We start from the raw sequence: 20,161 nt of genomic DNA on the forward strand, positions 1-20,161 counted from the left end.
CCGCTGTCTTCAACCAGGATCTCGGCGATCACTGCCTTATTGCCTGTATCCGTTACGGGTCCGCAGTCAAACGACCACCCCCCATCCGCTACAAGACCATGGTGCTTGCCTACGGAGCTGTGAGGGGAACGGCACCTCAGTACCTCCAGGCTCTGATCAGGCCCTACACCCAAACAAGGGCACTGCGTTCATCCACCTCTGGCCTGCTCGCCTCCCTACCACTGAGGAAGTACAGTTCCCGCTCAGCCCAGTCAAAACTGTTCGCTGCTCTGGCCCCCCAATGGTGGAACAAACTCCCTCACGACGCCAGGACAGCGGAGTCAATCACCACCTTCCGGAGACACCTGAAACCCCACCTCTTTAAGGAATACCTAGGATAGGATAAAGTAATCCCTCTCACCCCCCCCCCTTAAAAGATTTAGATGCACTAGTGTTCCACTGGATGTCATAAGGTGAATGCACCAATTTGTAAGTCGCTCTGGATAAGAGCGTCTGCTAAATGACTTAAATGTAAATGTAAAAATGTAAAACCACACGGAATCTGGGAATGATGTGTACATCACTGGTTAGAGGACAATTTGTAGAAAACAGCTAGCTACATTTTGAAGTGTTGCATTTTGATTCCAGTGGGTCACCAACGTGGTAAGTGTAACAGTTCTTTTTTTGTTAGTCAATTTTTGTTAAATCATATAAATAGTACTCTTTCAATTCAGAGCCTAGAATTATCCCCTGGGGCTAATATCCATATCATGCTGAAATCAATAGAACAGGGGGCAAACGTTTAGGGTTCTACATTGTGACATCATTAAAATACTCCTTCTACAAAGTAAAAAACTTTCTAAATTGTGACATTAATTCATTGAAATCTTGAAACAACTCCTTCATGTATGTATTTTCTAATATTTGATTAGAGATCTTTAATCAGATTATCTCTGGTCACAGCTATAACCTTTAACTCCTGTGTGTTCTCTGGTGTATAGTCAGATTGCTAGATGTAGTAAAACTCTTCCCACATTGATCACAGCTATAAGGTTTCTCTCCCGTGTGTGTTCTCTGGTGTAAAGTCAGCTGGCCAGAAGTAACAAAACTCTTCCCACATTGATCACAGCTATACGGTTTCTCTCCTGTGTGTGTTCTCTGGTGTATCTTCAGATGGCTAGATGTAAAAAAAAACTTCCCACATTGATCACAGCTATACGGTTTCTCTCCCGTGTGTGTTCTCTGGTGTCGTGTCAGGTTGCTTGGCTGAGTAAAACTCTTCCCACATTGATCACAGCTATAAGATTTATCTCCCGTGTGTGTTCTCTGGTGTGATATCAGGTTGCTTAGCTGAGTAAAACTCTTCCCACATTGATCACAGCTGTAAGGTTTCTCTCCCGTGTGTGTTCTTTGGTGTACAACAAGATGGCCAGATGTATTAAAACTCTTCTCACATTGATTACAGCTATAAGGTTTCTCTCCTGTGTGTGTTCTCTGGTGTAATGTCAGCAGACCAGATCCAACAAAACTCTTGGCACATTGATCACAGCTATAAGGTTTCTGTCCTGTATGTATTCTCTGGTGCACTGTCAGATCGCCAGATTGACCAAAACTCTTCCCACATTGACCACAGCTATAAGGTTTCTCTCCTGTGTGTATTCTCTGGTGTTGAGTGAGACTGCTAGATGAGGAAAAACTCTTCCCACATTGACCACAGCTATAAGGTTTCTCTCCTGTGTGTGTTCTCTGGTGTAGAGTCAGGTGGCCAGATGTTGTAAAACTCTTCCCACATTGAGTACAGGTAAAAGGTTTCTCTCCTGTGTGGATTCTCTGATGAATTTTAATGCCTGCTGAGGAGGTGAATCTCTTCCCACAGTCAGAGCAGCAGTGAGATTTATTCCCTGTGGATCTCTGCTCGTGTTTCTTGAGGTGTTCTGATGTGGAGAGACTCTTCTCTGCCTTGTCAGCATCATGAGGTGGTTGAGGCGCCTCAGAGGACCCATGGTAGTCAGTTCTATCTCCTGTGTGAACAACAAAGTCAGACAGATGAATAAAGGCCCACAACAGCGGAAATCCATTGTAGAAGGTATGGCTAATAGCGTAGCCAGTCTGTAATGAATGTAAAAAGTATTTGACAATTGGCAAGAAGTCAAATGTGGTCTTGTTTTCACATTAGTAGTGACATCGATGATTGTAGGCTAGAAATAAGTTATTCATGTTGTTGAAACTTGAAGCAGTGTGCCAGAGGTAAACCCAGGCCCTGCATGTCCCCAGGCACCCTCATTTGTTTACTTTTGTGATCGAAAAGGCCTTGGTTTCATGCATGTCAACATCAGAAGCCTCATCCCTAAGTTTGTTTTACTCACTGCTTGAGCACACTCTGCCAACCCTGATGTCCTTGCCGTGTCTGAATCCTGGCTTTGGAAGGACACCAAAAATTCAGAGATTTCCATACCCAACTGTAACATTTTCCATCAAGATAGAACTGCCAAAGGGGGAGGAGTTGCAGTCTACTGCAGAGATAGCCTGCAAAGTAATGTCATACTTTCCAGGTCCATACCCAAACAGTTCGAACTACTAATTTTAAAAATTACTCTCTCCAGACATGTCTCTCACTGTTGCCGCCTGCTACCGACCCCCCTCAGCTCCCAGCTGTGCCCTGGACACCATTTGTGAATTGATCGCCCCCCCATCTAGATTCAGAGTTTGTTCTGTTAGGTGACATAAACTGGGATATGCTTAAAACCCCGGCAGTCCTACAATCTCACCTAGATGCCCTCAATCTCACACAAATCATCAAGGTACCCACCAGGTACAACCCTAAATCTGTAAACAAGGGCACCCTCATAGACGTTATTCTGACCAACTGGCCCTCCAAATACACCTCCACTGTCTTCAACCAGGATCTCGGCGATCACTGCCTTATTGCCTGTATCCGTTACGGGTCTGCAGTCAAACGACCACCCCTCATCACTGTCAAACGCTCCCTAAAACACTTCTGCGAGCAGGCCTTTCTAATTGACCTGGCCCGGGTATCCTGGAAGGATATTGACCTCATCCCGTCAGTTGAGAATGCCTGGTCATTCTTTAAAAGTAACTTCCTCACCATCTTAGATAAGCATGCTCTGTTCAAAAAATGCAGAACTAAGAACAGATATAGCCCTTGGTTCACTCCAGACCTGACTGCCCTCGACCAGCACAAAAACATCCTGTGGCGGACTGCAATAGCATCAAATAGTCGCCGCGATATGCAACTGTTCAGGGAAGTCAGGAACCAATACACGCAGTCAGTCAGGAAAGCAAAGGCCAGCTTTTTCAAGCAGAAATTTGCATCCTGTTGCTCTAACTCCAAGAAGTTCTGGGACACTGTAAAGTCCATGGAGAACAAGAGCACCTCCTGCCAGCTGCCCACTGCACTGAGGCTAGGTAACACGGTCACCACTGATAAATCCATGATAATCGAAAACTTCAACAAGCATTTCTCAACGGCTGGCCATGCCTTCCTCCTGGCTACTCCAACCTCGGCCATCAGCTCCGCCCCCCCGCAGCTACTTGCCCAAGCCTCCCCAGCTTCTCCTTTACCCAAATCCAGATAGCAGATGTTCTGAAAGAGCTGCAAAACCTGGACCTGTACCAATCAGCTGTCTTGACAATCTGGACCCTCTATTTCTGAAACTATCCGCCGCCATTGTCGCAACCCCTATTACCAGCCTGTTCAACCTCTCTTTCATATCATCTGAGATCCCCAAGGATTGGAAAGCTGCCGCAGTCATCCCCCTCTTCAAAGGGGGAGATACCCTGGACCCAAACTGTTACAGGCAGGGCAGGATGGATATAGGTCTAAGGTCTTCGAAAGCCTAGTCAACAAACAGATCACTGACCATCTCGAATCCCACCGTACCTTCTCCGCTGTGCAATCTGGTTTCCGAGCCGGTCACAGGTGCACCTCAGCCACGCTCAAGGTACTAAACGATATCATAACCGCCATCGATAAAAGACAGTACTGTGCAGCCGTCTTCATCGACCTGGCCAAGGCTTTCGACTCTGCCAATCACCATATTCTTATCGGCAGACTCAGTAGCCTCGGATTTTCTAATGACTGCCTTGCCTGGTTTACCAACTACTTTGCAGACAGAGTTCAGTGCGTCAAATCAGAGGGCATGTTGTCCGGTCCTCTGGCAGTCTCTATGGGGGTGCCACAGGGTTCAATTCTCGGGCCGACTCTTTTCTCTGTATATATCAATGATGTTGCTCTTGCTGCGGGCGATTCCCTGATCCACCTCTACGCAGACGACACCGTTCTGTATACTTCTTGGCCCTTCCTTGGACACTGTGCTATCTAACCCCCAAACGAGCTTCAATGCCATACAACACTCCTTCTGTGGCCTCCAACTGCTCTTAAACGCTAGTAAAACCAAATGCATGCTTTTCAACCGTTCGCTGCCTGCACCCGCACGCCCGACTAGCATCACCACCCTGGATGGTTCCGACCTAGAATATGTGGACATCTATAAGTACCTAGGTGTCTGGCTAGACTGTAAACTCTCCTTCTAGACTCATATCAAAAATCTCCAATCTAAAATCAAATCTAGAGTCGGCTTTCTATTCCGCAACAAAGCCTCCTTCACTCAAACCGCCAAACTTACCCTAGTAAAACTGACTATCCTACCGATCCTCGACTTCGGCGATGTCATCTACAAAATAGCTTTCAATACTCTACTCCGCAAACTGGATGCAATTTATCACAGTGCCGTCCGGCTCTAGGTCATCTACAAGTCCATGCTAGGTAAAGCTCCGCCTTATCTCAGTTCACTGGTCACGATGGCAACACCCAACCATAGCACGCGCTCCAGCAGGTGTATCACACTGATCATCCGCCTTTCCTTCCAGTTCTCTGCTGCCTATGACTGGAACGAATTGCAAAAATCGCTGAAGTTGGAGACTTATCTCCCTCACCAACTTTAAACATCTGCTGAGCAGCTAACCGATCGCTGCAGCTGTACATAGTCCATCGGTAAATAGCCCACCCAATTTACCTAGCTCATCCCTATACTGTTTTTATTTATTTACTTTTCTGCTCTTTTGCACACCAGTATCTCTACCTGCACATGACCATCTGCTCATTTATCCCTCCAGTGTTAATCTGCAAAATTGTAATTATTCGCCTACCTCCTCATGCCTTTTGCACACAATGTATATAGACTCTTTTTTTCTACTTGTTTACTCCATGTGTAACTCTGTGTTGTTGTCTGTTCACACTGCTATGCTTTATCTTGGCCAGGTCGCAGTTGTTAATGAGAACTTGTTCTCAACTAGCCTACCTGGTTAAATAAAGGTGAAATTAAAATAACATTTAAATAAAAAAGACAACTTTTGGTCTCCAATATAGGCCCCTTTCTGTGCTTGCTAAAATTCAATTCAAACTCAATTTACAGGTTGTGTATGAGTGCATTTCACACTACTTTGGATTATAATTGTAAGGCTCGTTTGAATGTCCTGCTTAATATAATGTTTGTGTCATCCTCGCAAATCAACTGCTTTATATTTAAAAAACACTTCAACCAGTAAAATGCTCTTTGGCTAGCTTTTCCATCAGCCTGACAATGAGGGTTTGTAAACTAAGTGTTTGCCAAATTGGCCCATAACTTCACCTAACAACAACATAGACTTACTGTAGGACCCATAACTTCACCTAACAACAACATAGACATACTGTAGGACCCATAACTTCACCTAACAACAACATAGACCTACTGTTGGGCCCATAACTTCACCTAACAACAACATATACCTACTGTAGGACCCATAACTTCCCATAACGTGGGCCTGGCTCAAGGCTAGCTGGTGGCAGCTGTCTGAGCTGTTTGACTTTTTAGCCCCCACATCCTCTGGGGTGAGATACATTTGGATTTGAAAGGCATGTGTGTTAATGAATCAAAAGTGGCCATTTTAAGAGACGCACACCCAATTCTAAAACAGCCTCATACACCTTTTTGGTTTCAAACGACCCATGCAGAGACACACACCCCCACACCTTTGTTTTTGAAACACACATATCTCCTGGCCCGGCACACCCGCACACGCACACGTCTTTTCAGAAATTAGTTTTCTCCGAGACATGCATGATGATAGAGCCCCTTTGTTAAAGGTGAGATACCTCTTTAAAACCATTTATTTAATTCAAAATATTTAGTACAGACCTTTTAAAACACGCTATAATTAACCAATTTTACTGCCCAATATTGAAACATGCAATAATGTTTTTATGTTTAAACATTGTTGTACAACAGTTATACATCATTACCAGACACATTACTACACTTTTAATAACATTTAAATGTTTATAACTATCTGTTGTAGGAAAGCCTGTATTCGTATAAAATAAGACATTGTTTTGAAACGCACATGCCCATTTTCCCAGAAAAGCCTTTCTCCGCGACAGACCGGGGCGAGAGAGAAAACGAGAGATTCCCGTTCGTTAAAGGGTGAGATACAATTTTAAAACAATAGTACAGACCTTTTAAAACATGTTATAATTAAACAGTTTTACTATTCCTTTCTTACAGATAAAGGGCCTGGTTTTGACACACGTCTGTTTCCAATTCCACCCAAGCCCCAGCTCCGTAAGTTTTCCAGGCATATAGTTGTTCACATCCAGACAGGCTTTGGAAAATTCATTCGAACTAACAGATTTTTGTAGCATCTCTACTATATTGGTCATGTTACTGTGGTCTTTTTTAAAGTCAATAAACATGTGTGTAAAGTGTACACTTTTGTTTCACAGTAGATTTGTTTAAGCCCACCAAGAAAAACCTGATTTATCCTACAGCATTAATTAATAAGAAGGTAGAAAATTAATAAGTAAAGGCCTTTCAAAAAGAGGTTGTCATGATTGACTGTGACACATATTTAACACGTATTGCTTGTTACAGAAGACTACTGTTGTACATTGAATATCCCTTCATCCCTGTTACACCTTGATGTGTTGGCTCTCTATGTCTGTACACAGTGTGAAATGCGGTTTTCCTAAAGTAATTACCCCCTGAACCTGAATCTGAAATTAACTTTGTGATCTTTTCTTAACCCTATTACTATGGGGTTCTAATCTACCTCTTTCAAAATCCCCCTGGTGTACATGCACCAAACATCCATAGGCTGGGGCCACCTGGAAGCTCGGTGCATGTACAAATAAAGATAACTAAATAGGAAACTCAACAGTGTGTTAGGCCGAGAAACATTATTTAGATGGTTGTTTTATTGTTGTTGAAGGCTTGAAATGTACACAATGAGAAGGGACCTTGTTTCTAACACCCCTGTAGACACACACACACACACACACACATACACAAACACACACACACACAATCCCCCTCCCAGACATTCCTGCTTCATAGACAACAACCATAAGGGCAATAAAATAGGGTGGGGCCATACTCTTTGAAATGTTCAAATACATCCCCCCCAATTCAATGAGGTCCCTAGACATCAATCATCATGATATCTTCAAATGAATAGATGCATTATATACATAAATTAACACACACTCTAAGGTGTGAGAACAGGATGTCCTGACAGGATGTCCATTTATGGGCATAACCAAGTGATAACTTCCCACCAGGATGTCCTGACCGGATGCCCAAATATGGGCATGCACACGTCATCCGGACATAGGGTCATAAATCAAACGTTTGACGTGTGCCATCTACTTTATTCTCTCTAGTGCATGTCAGAGCAAAAACCAAGCAATGAGGTTGAAGGAATTGTCCTTAGACCCCCTGAGACAGGATTGTGTCGAGGCACAGATCTGGGGAAGGGTACCAAAAAAATTCTGCAGCATTTGAAGGTCCCTAAGAACACAGTGGCCTCCATCATTCTTAAATGAAATACTCTTCCTAGAGCTGGTCACCCAGCCAAACTGAGCGACTGGGGGAGAAGGGCCTTGGTCACTCTGACAGAGCTCCAAAGTTCCTCTGTGGAGATGGGAGAACTTTCCAGAAGGACAACCATCTCTGCAACACTCCACCAATCAGACCTTTACGGTAGAGTGGCCAGATGGAAGCCACTCCTCAGTAAAAGGCACATGAAAGCCTGCTGGAGTTTTACAAAAGGCACCTCAAGGACTCTAAAACCATGAGAAACAAGATTATCTGGCTTGATGAAACCAAGATTGAACTCATTGGCCTGAATGCCAAGAGTCACGTCTGGAGGAAACCTGGCACCATCCCTACGGTGAAGCATGGTGGTGGCAGCATCATGCTGTGGGGATGTTTTTCAGCAGCAGGGACTGGGAGACTAGTCAGGATCGAGGGAAATATTAACGCAGCAAATTGCAGAGAGATCCTTGATGAAATACCTGCTCCAGAGCGCTAAGGATCTCAGACTGGGGCAAAGGTTCACTGTCAAACAGGAAAACGACCTTAAATTCCACCTCCTGTTTTTTTTTCTGGAGCAAGATATGGATGAGTTTTCACTTCCTACACCTTCCACTAGATGTCAGCAGTCAATAGAACTTTGTCTGATGATTCTAATGTGAAGGGGGGTCGATTGACACAGGAAATAGTCACCACAGCCATGAGTGGACCATGCTTTCACAAGGCGCGTTCACAGTGGAAGAACTTACGTTCCACCGCTCATCTGAAGTAATTCTAATTCTCCGGTTGGAACGTTATTCAAGATATATGTAAACAACATTCTAAAGATTGATTCAGTACATCGTTTGACATGTGTCTACTGACTGTTACGGAACTTTTGGACATTTCGTCACGTTATAGTGGACGCGCTTTGTGACTTTGGAATTGTTTACCAAACGCCCTAACCAAAGTAGCTAATTGGACATAAATAACGGACATTTTCGAACAATTCAAGCATTTATTGTGGACCTGGGATTTCTAGGACTGCATTCTGATGAAGTTCATCAAAAGTAAGGAAACATTTATCATGTATTTTCTGGTTTCTGTTTACTCCAACATGAAGGCTAATTTGGCTACTGTTCTGAGCGCCGTCTCAGATTATTGCATGGGTTGCTTTTTCCGTAAACTTTTTTTGAAATCTGACACAGCGGTTGCATTAAGGAGAGGTATATCTATAATTCCACGTGTATTATCATCTACATTTATGATGAGTATTTCTGTTGAAACGATGTGGCTATACAAAATTCACTTGATGTTTTTGGAACTAGTGAATCTAACGCGCCAATGTAAACTCAGATTTTCTGATATAAATATTAACTTTATCAAACAAAACATGCATGTATTGTGTAACATGAAGTCTTATGAGTGTCATCTGATGAAAATAAAATTATCTTTATTTATGCTTTTTGTGAATGCTATATTTTGAATGCTATATTTTGCTGGAAAATGGCTGTGCTTATTGTGGTTTGGTGGAGACCTAACATAATCGTTTGTAATGCTTTCGCTGAAAAGCCTATTTGAAATTGGACACTTTGGTGCGATTAACAATGCGAATAGCTTTAAAATGATATAAGACACATGTATGTTTTAGGAATTGTAATTATGACATTTCTGTGGTTTGAATTTGGCGCCCTCTATTTTCACTGGTAGTTGTCATATCGATCCCGGTAGTGGGATTGCAACCATAACAAGTCTCTCTTTGGAGAGACGTGAAAATATCTGTGCAGTGATGTTCCCCATCCAACCTGACAGAGCTAGAGAGGATCTGCAGAGAAGGATGGGAGAAACTCCCCAAATGCAGGTGTGCCAAATAAATTAGTCAAATGAAAGGGTGGAAAAAAGATTTTAATCCATTTTAGAATAAGGCTTTAAACAAAATGTGGGAAAAAAATCAAGGGGTCTGAATACTTTCCGAATGCACTGTATACAGTAACACCTCCCCCATAAGCATTCCTGCCTTTTCTGTAGATATTATATCCCTGTATTGCTACTGCTGTATCAAAGGAATTATCTCAGTGAGTTTCAGAGATGAACAGTACAGTGCATTCCAAATTCAATAGGCAGGCAAGAAAACAAAAATGTTTTCAAATCAAATCTATTCCAGAAAATGTCAAAGCTAACGCTCGTCCAAGAGACTGTCGACCAATCACGTTCACATTGCCATGCTGTGACACACAGTTCCTAAGCTAATTCTCACCAAAATCCCTTTTTAAAGTCAGGGTACGAGTCGAGAAATGCCTATTTTCCTTTAAAGTACGTAATGTTACGATTGCAAAGCTATACGATATTACAGAGAACAAGTTAATTATCTCACATCTCTGAAAATATTTGTAATGTTGTCCTTCTTGTTCACAGAGGGTAATTCATGCCAACGTTATTTTCTTTAAGCTGTTAATACAAATAGAAAGGAGTTTTCAATATCCTAATTTCTTAAAGTATTTCTGGTGATGGCAAGTGAAAGTGATACACAAGCTAAGTCTATTTTAAACATTGCCATCCCATGGCAGCATTTACCAGCCACCAGGTTCAGAAGCTTTAAAACCACATCAAAAGATATTTAAAACACAATTATATTTTTATATATTTTATATTTTATATTATCAATTATTCAAACTGAACATAATTCATGCTGGTTATTATTTTAGGCTATTTTAGTTTTGGAGTCAAAGATAGTTTTGGAATAGTTTTCAAACAGGTTTGTTATTTTATTTCAGTTTACTAAATAGTTTCCCCTAATTATTTTTTCTATAATAAGCGTGGAGGTTTCCCCTATCAACCAGTCATAAGTATTGGCGACAAAGCGCCTCGTAACCTAGCTGGGAATGGGACAGACTGAACCCTTCTGTGGTAACAGACAGGGGCGATTTGTAATCAAATCTAATTCCCAGGAATGGGGTTCATATGAACCACAGAGACTGTGTGTGGGATAATAACATGGCCGTGTCCAACCCTGCTTGTTCCCTCGACTCCGCTACCAACCACCAATCTCCAACAGGGCCCTTAACCTGTATCACTAGACACCTCATAGTGAGCTACAGGTAGGAATCAGCAATGAATCCCAATAATGAGACACCTCTGGGGAGGGGTGTCAGAAACATAAAAAAATATATATATATAGGGTTTTATGACAAAGCGTTTTTTACAAATCCGTCAAGACAACAACTTAGACTTTACCAAGAAATGCTTTACAGAGTCAGTGTGCGGGGGTACAGGCTAGTTGAGGTCATCTGTACATGAATGTAGGGGCGTAGTGATTATGCATAGGTAACAACCAGCAAGTAGCAGCTGTGCACAAAAGGATGGGGAGGTCAATGTAAATTGTCCGGTGGTGATTTTAGGAAGCTTTTGGTCCTAGACTTGGCGCTCCGGTACCGCTTGCCGTGCAGTAGCAGAGAAAACAGTCTATGACTTGGGTGACTGGAGTCTCTGACAATTTTGTGGGCTTTCCTCTGACACCGCCTATTATATAGGTCCTGGATGGCAGGAAGCTTGGCCACAGTGATGTACTGGGCCGTTCACACTACCCTCTGTAGCGCCTTAGGGTCAGATGCCGAGCAGTTGCCATTCCAGGCGATGAGGCAACCGGTCAGGATGCTCTCAATGGTGCAGCTGTATTACCTTTTGAGGATCTGGGTACCCATGCCAAATCTCCTGAGTGGGAAAAGGTTTTGTTGTGCCCTCTTCATGCCTGTCTTGGTATATACCCATGTGGGTCATTGAAAGATGAACTGAGGTCCATACTTCAGTCCAGTTGATGGTGGTAATGCACCTTAAAGTTGGTTGCCAACTGCCATATAAAGTCCAAAGAAGAAAAAGAAGCCTGAAGGAAGGAGAAATGACAAGAATCCAATTTGGTTTACCATCGTGACTGGTTACCTATTTTTATATGATATGAAAGTATTGTGTGAACTTATGTTGATGTGATATGAAAGTACAGCTATTTATGTTTCTAGAAACGTATCGCAATTGAGAATCGATTCACATTTAGATGGAATATAGAGCCAGTCTACCTCTGAAAATAACATACAGTCCTTGTACCTTGTGGGGGCAGCAATCAGCAGTAGAAACAATAACAAAGCGTACTACCTGCCTGTTTTGGTAAAAAGCTGAGGGATGGGGCTGGAGAAATGCAACCATCCATGATATCAACATGATAGTTTTAACCATGTTTTGAGGATATTGTTTGTTTATATTTACTGACAAACATTGGAGTAAAAGAAAAGCTTATATTTTGAGTTCTGATGGGGTACGACAGTTGAACTAAGCTCATAAGTCATTTATATGGGATTTCTTCAAAATAACAATGGGTACATATCATTAATGTATAAGTCCCAAAATGTATGTAACAACTGCTGATTGGCCCTTTAAGACTACATATTGGGCTAATCTAATAAGATATATTAATGACTTCAGTATTTCAGGCATTGTCATATGATACATTTGATCAATTGTTAACGTTTTGTTGATGGTCCACTCTTGATGTTCTACACGTTACAGTGTAGCTTCAGCCATTCCTACAGAACAACATTAAAGTGTAGAACCCCTTTACTGCATATTGGTTCAAAGACTGTAGAGACGGTACTTACTGGTGTTAAACAGATCTCCAACCTCCCTTTCTTCCTCCAATGTGACAGTCATCTCCCCCTCCTCCTCTTTCACTCCAAAAACGGAATCCTCCTCTTTCTCTTCTTTTACTGTATCATCCTCTTCCTCTTTCACTCTGAACGCGTCTTCCTCTTCTTTCACTGAAACGTCTTTCTCTTTTTCTTTCACGGTAACAGCCTCACCCTCTACTTGTTTTTGTATTGTAACAGCCTCCTCTTCGTCCTCCTCTTTGACGAGGGTTTCTTTCTCCGTCCAGCAGACCCCCTCTTCTTTATCAGGAGAGTAACTTAGTGAACTCATGGTCGGGGATGTTAGCTAGTTAGCATTAGCGACTAGCCTAGTTCTAAGCTAACTTAGCAAACCAGCTAGCTGACAAACAACGTAAATATATAATTAAATGGCCCAACAAGTACATACAACAGAAATGTGATTAATACACAGCGACTAATATATAACAAAACAGTGTAAAGAGCGTGAATGTGTTAGCTATGCTAGAACGCTACCGAGGTGTCTGACTAGCTGTTGTTGTTGAAGGAATGTCCCGTCCATTAGATAATACGTCACACTGGCAGCGTCGCCTGAACCTAAAAGACGCACATCGCCATCTGCTGACTGGAGTGGGCAACGCAGTTGAGGAACCAAACGTTTATTTTTCATTTATTTCATAAACGCTTAATATTATATTAAGTCGTTCAAAGAGACGCATGTGTTGATTGATTCGTGTTTAATGAGTGAGAATTTAAAATAAACTTTACACACCACTCCATATTTGCATTGAACCACACTTCTGACATGAATCATTTTGACCCCAAAGGCATATCTTTTATCATAGCCAAAATGTGGTTAATTTAATTCTTCCAATTTTTTCATGACTTTGTCAAGCAAGTTGTTCCTAATAAATCTAAATCATGGTTTAGTGTTTCTGTATCAAAATGGACTTTTAACATATTAAAATCCTTTGGGGTCATTTTGGACACTTATTTCAAATCAAAATCGTATCACATTTTATTGGTCACATACACATGTTTAGCAGATATTATTGCGGGTGTAGCAAAATGCTTGTAGTTCTAGCTCCGACTGTGCAGTAATATCTAACAAGTAATATTTAACAATTTCACAACATATACCCAACACACACAAATCTATGTATTTGAATCTAGGCTTCTCTGTAGACATGATCCATCCCACCAGAGGGTGGAGGGGCACCTGAAATAGTGGTTTTGACCAGATAGACTCCTGCAGACACACAGTATAGTATATCCAATGTACTCTCCTAAGACTGGATTGTTCTTTACCACGTATCACATGACCATGTACAAAACTGCCAAAGGTAAAAAAGTCTGCCAGTGGTCGAAAAGTCTAGTGCATTAGTACTAGCTATAGGGTGTAGGGTATTGGTATTAGTATTAGCTATAGGGTGAAGGGTATTAGTATTAGCTATAGGGATTAGGGTATTAGTATGAGCTAAAGGGTGAAGGGTATTAGCTATAGGGTGTAGGGTATTAGTATTAGCTTTACAGTGCAGGGTATTAGTATTAGTATTAGCTATAGGTGAAGGGTATTAGTATTAGCTCGAGGGTGTAGGGTATTAGTATTAGTATTAGCTATATGGTGTAGGGTCTTAGTATTAGCTATAGGGTGTAGGGTATTAGTATTAGCTATAGGGTGCAGGGAATAAGTATTAGCTATAGGGTGCAGGGTATTAATATTAGTATTAGCTATAGGTGTAGGGTATTAGTATTAGCTCTAGGGTGTACGGTATTAGTATTAGTATTAGCTATATGGTGTAGGGTCTTAGTATTAGCTATAGGGTGTAGGGTATTAGAATTAGCTATAGGGTGTAGGGTATTAGTATTAGCTATAAGGTGTAGGGTATTAGTATTAGTATTAGCTATAGGGTGTAGGGTATTAGTATTAGCTATAGGGTGTACGGTATTAGTATTAGCTATAAGGTGAAGGGTATTAGTATTAGTATTAGCTATAGGGTGTAGGGTATTAGTATTAGCTATAGGGTGTAGGGTATTAGTCTTAGCTGTTGGGTGTGTGGAATTAGTGTTAGTATTAGCTATAGGGTATTAGTATTAGCAATAGGGTGTTGGGTATTAGTATTAGCTATAGGGTGAAGGGTATTAGTATTATCTATAGGGTGTAGGGTATAAGTATTAGCTATAGGATGTAGGGTATTAGTTTTAGTATTAGCTATAAGGTGTAAGGTATTAGTATTAGTATTAGCTATATGGTATTAGTATTAGTATTAGCTATAGGGTGTAGGGTATTAGTATTAGCTATGGGTGTAGGGTATTAGTTTTAGTATTAGCTATAAGGTGTAAGGTATTAGTATTAGTATTAGCTATATGGTATTAGTATTAGTATTAGCAATAGGGTTAGGGTATTAGTATTAGCTATAGGGTGTACGGTATTAGGTATTAGCTATAGGATGTAGGGTATTAGTTTTAGTATTAGCTATATGGTATTAGCATTAGTATTAGCAATAGGGTTAGGGTATTAGTATTAGTATTAGCTATAGGGTGTAGGGTATTAGTATTAGTATTAGCTATAAGGTGTAGGGTATTAGTATTAGTATTAGCTATAGGGTGTAGGGTATTAGTATTAGCTATAGGGTGTAGGGTATTAGTATTAGCTATAGGGTGTAGGGTATTACTCTTAGCTTTTGGGTGTGTGGAATTAGTGGTAGTATTAGCTATAGGGTATTAGTATTAGCAATAGGGTGTTGGGTATTAGTATTAGCTATAGGGTGAAGGGTATTAGTATTAGCTATAGGGTGTAGGGTATTAGTATTAGCTATGGGTGTAGGGTATTAGTATTAGTATTAGCTATAGGTGTAGGGTCTTAGTATTAGCTATAGGGTGTACGGTATTAGTATTAGCTATAAGGTGTAGGGTATTAGTATTAGCTATAGGGTGTAGGGTATTAGTATTAGCTATAGGGTGTAGGGTATTCGTATTAGTATTAGCTATAGGGTGTAGGGTATTAGTCTTAGCTTTTGGGTGTGTGGAATTAGTGGTAGTATTAGCTATAGGGTATTAGTATTAGCAATAGGGTGTTGGGTATTAGTATTAGCTATAGGGTGAAGGGTATTAGTATTAGTATTAGCTATAGGGTGTAGGGTATTAGTATTAGCTATGGGTGTAGGGTATTAGTTTTAGTATTAGCTATGTAGGTATTAGTATTAGCTATATGGTATTAGCATTAGTATTAGCAATAGCGTTAGGGTATTAGTATTAGCTATAGGGTGTACGGTATTAGGTATTAGCTATAGGGTGTAAGGTATTAGTATTAGTATTAGCTATATGGTGTAGGGTATTAGCCATATGGTGTAGGGTATTAGTATTAGCTATAGGGTGTAGGGTATAAGTATTAGCTATAGGATGTAGGGTATTAGTTTTAGTATTAGCTATAAGGTGTAAGGTATTAGTATTAGTATTATCTATAGGGTGTAGGGTATAAGTATTAGCTATAGGATGTAGGGTATTAGTTTTAGTATTAGCTATAAGGTGTAAGGTATTAGTATTAGTATTAGCTATATGGTATTAGTATTAGTATTAGCTATAGGGTGTAGGGTATTAGTATTAGCTATGGGTGTAGGGTATTAGTTTTAGTATTAGCTATAAGGTGTAAGGTATTAGTATTAGTATTAGCTATATGGTATTAGTATTAGTATTAGCAATAGGGTTAGGGTATTAGTATTAGCTATAGGGTGTACGGTATTAGGTATTAGCTATAGGATGTAGGGTATTAGTTTTAGTATTAGCTATATGGGCATTAGTAGCAATAGGGTTAGGGTATTAGTATTAGTATTAGCTATAGGGTGTAGGGTATTAGTATTAGTATTAGCTATAAGGTGTAGGGTATTAGTATTAGTATTAGCTATAGGGTGTAGGGTATTAGTATTAGCTATAGGGTGTAGGGTATTAGTATTAGCTATAGGGTGTAGGGTATTAGTATTAGCTTTTGGGTGTGGGAATTAGTTAGTATTAGCTATAGGGTATTAGTATTAGCAATAGGGTGTTGGGTATTAGTATTAGCTATAGGGTGAAGGGTATTAGGTATAGGGTAGGGTAGTATTAGCTATAGGGTGTAGGGGTATTAGTATTAGTATTAGCTATAGGTGTAGGGTATTAGTATTAGCTATAGGGTGTAGGGTATTAGTATTAGCTATAAGGTGTAGGGTATTAGTATTAGGGTATTAGCTATAGGGTGTAGGGTATTAGTATTAGCTATGGGTGTAGGGTATTATTAGTATTAGCTATAGGGTGTAGGGTATTAGTATTAGCTATATGGTATTAGTATTAGTATTAGCAATAGGGTAGGGTATTAGTATTAGCTATAGGGTGTACTATTAGTATTAGCTATAGGGTGTAAGGGTATTAGTATTAGCTATATGGTGTAGGGTGATAGGGTATTAGTATTAGTATTAGCTATAGGGTGTAGGGTATTAGTATTAGCTATAGGTGTAGGGTTTAGTTTTAGTATTAGCTATAAGGTGTAAGTATTAGTATTAGTATTAGCTATATGGTATTAGTATTAGTATTAGCTAATAGCGTATAGGGTATTAGTATTAGCTATAGGGTGTAGGGTATTAGTATTAGGTATTAGCTATAGGGTGTAAGGTGTAGGTATTAGTATTAGTATTAGCTATATGGTGTAGGGTCTTAGTATTAGCTATAGGGTGTAGGGTATTAGTTTAGCTATAGGGTGTAGGGTATTAGTATTAGCTATAGGTGTAGGGTATTAGTATTAGTATTAGTATTAGCTATTATTAGTATTAGCAATAGGGTATTAGGCTATTATATTAGTATTAGCTATAGGGTGTAGGGTATTAGTTTTAGTATTAGCTATAAGGTGTAAGGTATTAGTATTAGTATTAGCTATATGGTATTAGTATTAGTATTAGCAATAGGGTTAGGGTATTAGTAGTAGCTATAGGGTGTACGGTATTAGGTATTAGCTATAGGGTGTAAGGTATTAGTATTAGCTATATGGTGTAGGGTATTAGCCATAGGGTGTAGGGTATTAGTATTAGCTATAGGGTGTAGGGTATAAGTATTAGCTATAGGATGTAGGGTATTAGTTTTAGTATTAGCTACAAGGTGTAAGGTATTAGTATTAGTATTAGCTATATGGTATTAGCATTAGTATTAGCAATACGGATAGGGTATTAGTATTAGCTATAGGGTGTACGGTATTAGGTATTAGCTATAGGGTGTAAGGTATTAGTATTAGCTTATGGTATATGGTGTAGGGTATTAGCCATAGGGTGTAGGGTATTAGTATTAGCTATAGGGTGTAGGGTATAAGTATTAGCTATAGGATGTAGGGTATTAGTTTTAGTATTAGCTATAAGGTGTAAGGTATTAGTATTAGTATTAGCTATATGGTATTAGTATTAGTACTAGCTATAGGGTGTAGGGTATAAATATTAGTATTAGCTATAGGGGGTATTAGTATTAGTATTAGCTATTAGTATTAGCTATAGGGTGTAGGGTATTAGTATTAGCTATAGGGTGTAGGGTATTAGTTTTAGTATTAGCTACAAGGTGTAAGGTATTAGTATTAGTATTAGCTATATGGTATTAGCATTAGTATTAGCAATAGGGTTAGGGTATTAGTATTAGCTATAGGGTGTACGGTATTAGGTATTAGCTATAGGGTGTAAGGTATTAGTATTAGTATTAGCTATATGGTGTAGGGTATTAGCCATAGGGTGTAGGGTATTAGTATTAGCTATAGGGTGTAGGGTATAAGTATTAGCTATAGGATGTAGGGTATTAGTTTTAGTATTAGCTATAAGGTGTAAGGTATTAGTATTAGTATTAGCTATATGGTATTAGTATTAGTACTAGCTATAGGGTGTAGGGTATAAGTATTAGTATTAGCTATAGGGTGTAGGGTATTAGTATTAGTATTAGCTATAGGTGTAGGGTATTAGTATTAGCTCTAGGGTGTACGGTATTAGTATTAGTGTTAGCTATATGGTGTAGGGTATTAGTCTTAGCTATAGGGTGTAGGGTATTAGTATTAGCTATAAGGTGTAGGGTATTAGTATTAGTATTAGCTATATGGTGTAGGGTATTAGTATTAGTATTAGCTATAGGGTGTACGGTATTAGTATTAGCTATAAGGTGTAGGGTATTAGTATTAGTATTAGCTATAGGGTGTAGGGTATTCGTATTAGTATTAGCTATAGGGTGTAGGGTATTAGTCTTAGCTTTTGGGTGTGTGGAATTAGTGGCAGTATTAGCTATAGGGTGTTGGGTATTAGTATTAGCTATAGGGTGAAGGGTATTAGTATTAGTATTAGCTATAGGGTGTAGGGTATTAGTATTAGCTATGGGTGTAGGGTATTCGTTTTAGTATTAGCTATAAGGTGTAAGGTATTAGTATTAGTATTACCTATATGGTATTAGTATTAGTATTAGCAATAGGGTTAGGGTATTAGTATTAGCTATAGGGTGTACGGTATTAGGTATTAGCTATAGGGTGTAAGGTATTAGTATTAGCTATATGGTGTAGGGCATTAGCTATAGGGTGTAGGGTATTAGTATTAGCTATAGGGTGTAGGGTATAAGTATTAGCTATAGGATGTAGGGTATTAGTTTTAGTATAAGCTATAAGGTGTAAGGTATTAGTATTAGTATTAGCTATATGGTATTAGTATTAGTACTAGCTATAGGGTGTAGGGTATTAGCCATGGGGTGTATGGTATTAGTATTAGTATTAGCTAGGGTGTTGGGTATGTATGTATGGTATTAGTATTAGTATTATCTATGGGGTGTAGGGTATTAGCTATAGGGTGTAAGGTATTAGTATTAGTATTAGCTATATGGTATTAGTATTAGTATTAGCAATAGGGTTAGGGTATTAGTATTAGCTATAGGGTGTACGGTATTAGGTATTAGCTATAGGGTGTAGGGTATTAGTTTTAGTATTTGCTATAGTGTGTAGGGTATTATATATTACTATTAGCTATAGGATGTAGGGTATTAGTGTTAGCTATAGGGTTTAGGGTATTAGTATTAGTATTAGCTATAGGGTGTAGGGTATTAGTATTAGTATTAGCTATTGGGTGTAGGTATAGTATTAGCTATAAGGTGTATGGTATTAGTATTAGCTATAGGGTATTAATATTAGCAATAGGGTGTAGGGTATTAGTATTAGCTATAAGGTGCAGGGTATTGATATTAGTATTAGCAATAGGGTGTAGGGTATTAGTATTAGCTATAGGGTGTAAGGTATTAGTATTAGCTATAGGGTGTAGGGTATTAGTATTAGCAATATGGTGTAGGGTATTAGTATTAGCTATAGGGTGTAGGGTATTCGTATTAGTATTAGCTATAGGGTGTAGGGTATTAGTCTTAGCTTTTGGGTGTGTGGAATTAGTGGCAGTATTAGCTATAGGGTGTTGGGTATTAGTATTAGCTATAGGGTGAAGGGTATTAGTATTAGTATTAGCTATAGGGTGTAGGGTATTAGTATTAGCTATGGGTGTAGGGTATTCGTTTTAGTATTAGCTATAAGGTGTAAGGTATTAGTATTAGTATTAGCTATATGGTATTAGTATTAGTATTAGCAATAGGGTTAGGGTATTAGTATTAGCTATAGGGTGTACGGTATTAGGTATTAGCTATAGGGTGTAAGGTATTAGT

At 39.5% G+C, this 20,161-nt stretch overlaps 1 protein-coding gene across 2 annotated transcripts; it reads right to left on the minus strand.

Annotated features, from left to right (window-relative positions):
* Positions 1-319: 319 nt before the first annotated feature.
* Positions 320-13,032, minus strand: LOC115122199 (zinc finger protein 271-like). Of its 2 annotated transcripts, none has more exons than XM_065006328.1 (2): positions 12,476-13,032; positions 320-2,000 (listed from the first exon to the last, which is right to left on the minus strand). In XM_065006328.1, exons 1-2 carry the CDS (start codon positions 12,792-12,794, stop codon positions 952-954), a joined length of 1,368 nt encoding a protein of 455 aa, XP_064862400.1. In that variant the 5' UTR covers positions 12,795-13,032; the 3' UTR covers positions 320-951. The 2 variants fall into 2 exon arrangements, with proteins under 2 accessions (XP_064862400.1, XP_064862401.1); XM_065006329.1 differs by lacking the exon at positions 320-2,000 and adding an exon at positions 9,716-11,709.
* Positions 13,033-20,161: the final 7,129 nt, after the last annotated feature.

The sequence above is a fragment of the Oncorhynchus nerka genome, linkage group LG21, assembly GCF_034236695.1.
Source record: "Oncorhynchus nerka isolate Pitt River linkage group LG21, Oner_Uvic_2.0, whole genome shotgun sequence".
Lineage (NCBI taxonomy): Eukaryota > Metazoa > Chordata > Actinopteri > Salmoniformes > Salmonidae > Oncorhynchus > Oncorhynchus nerka.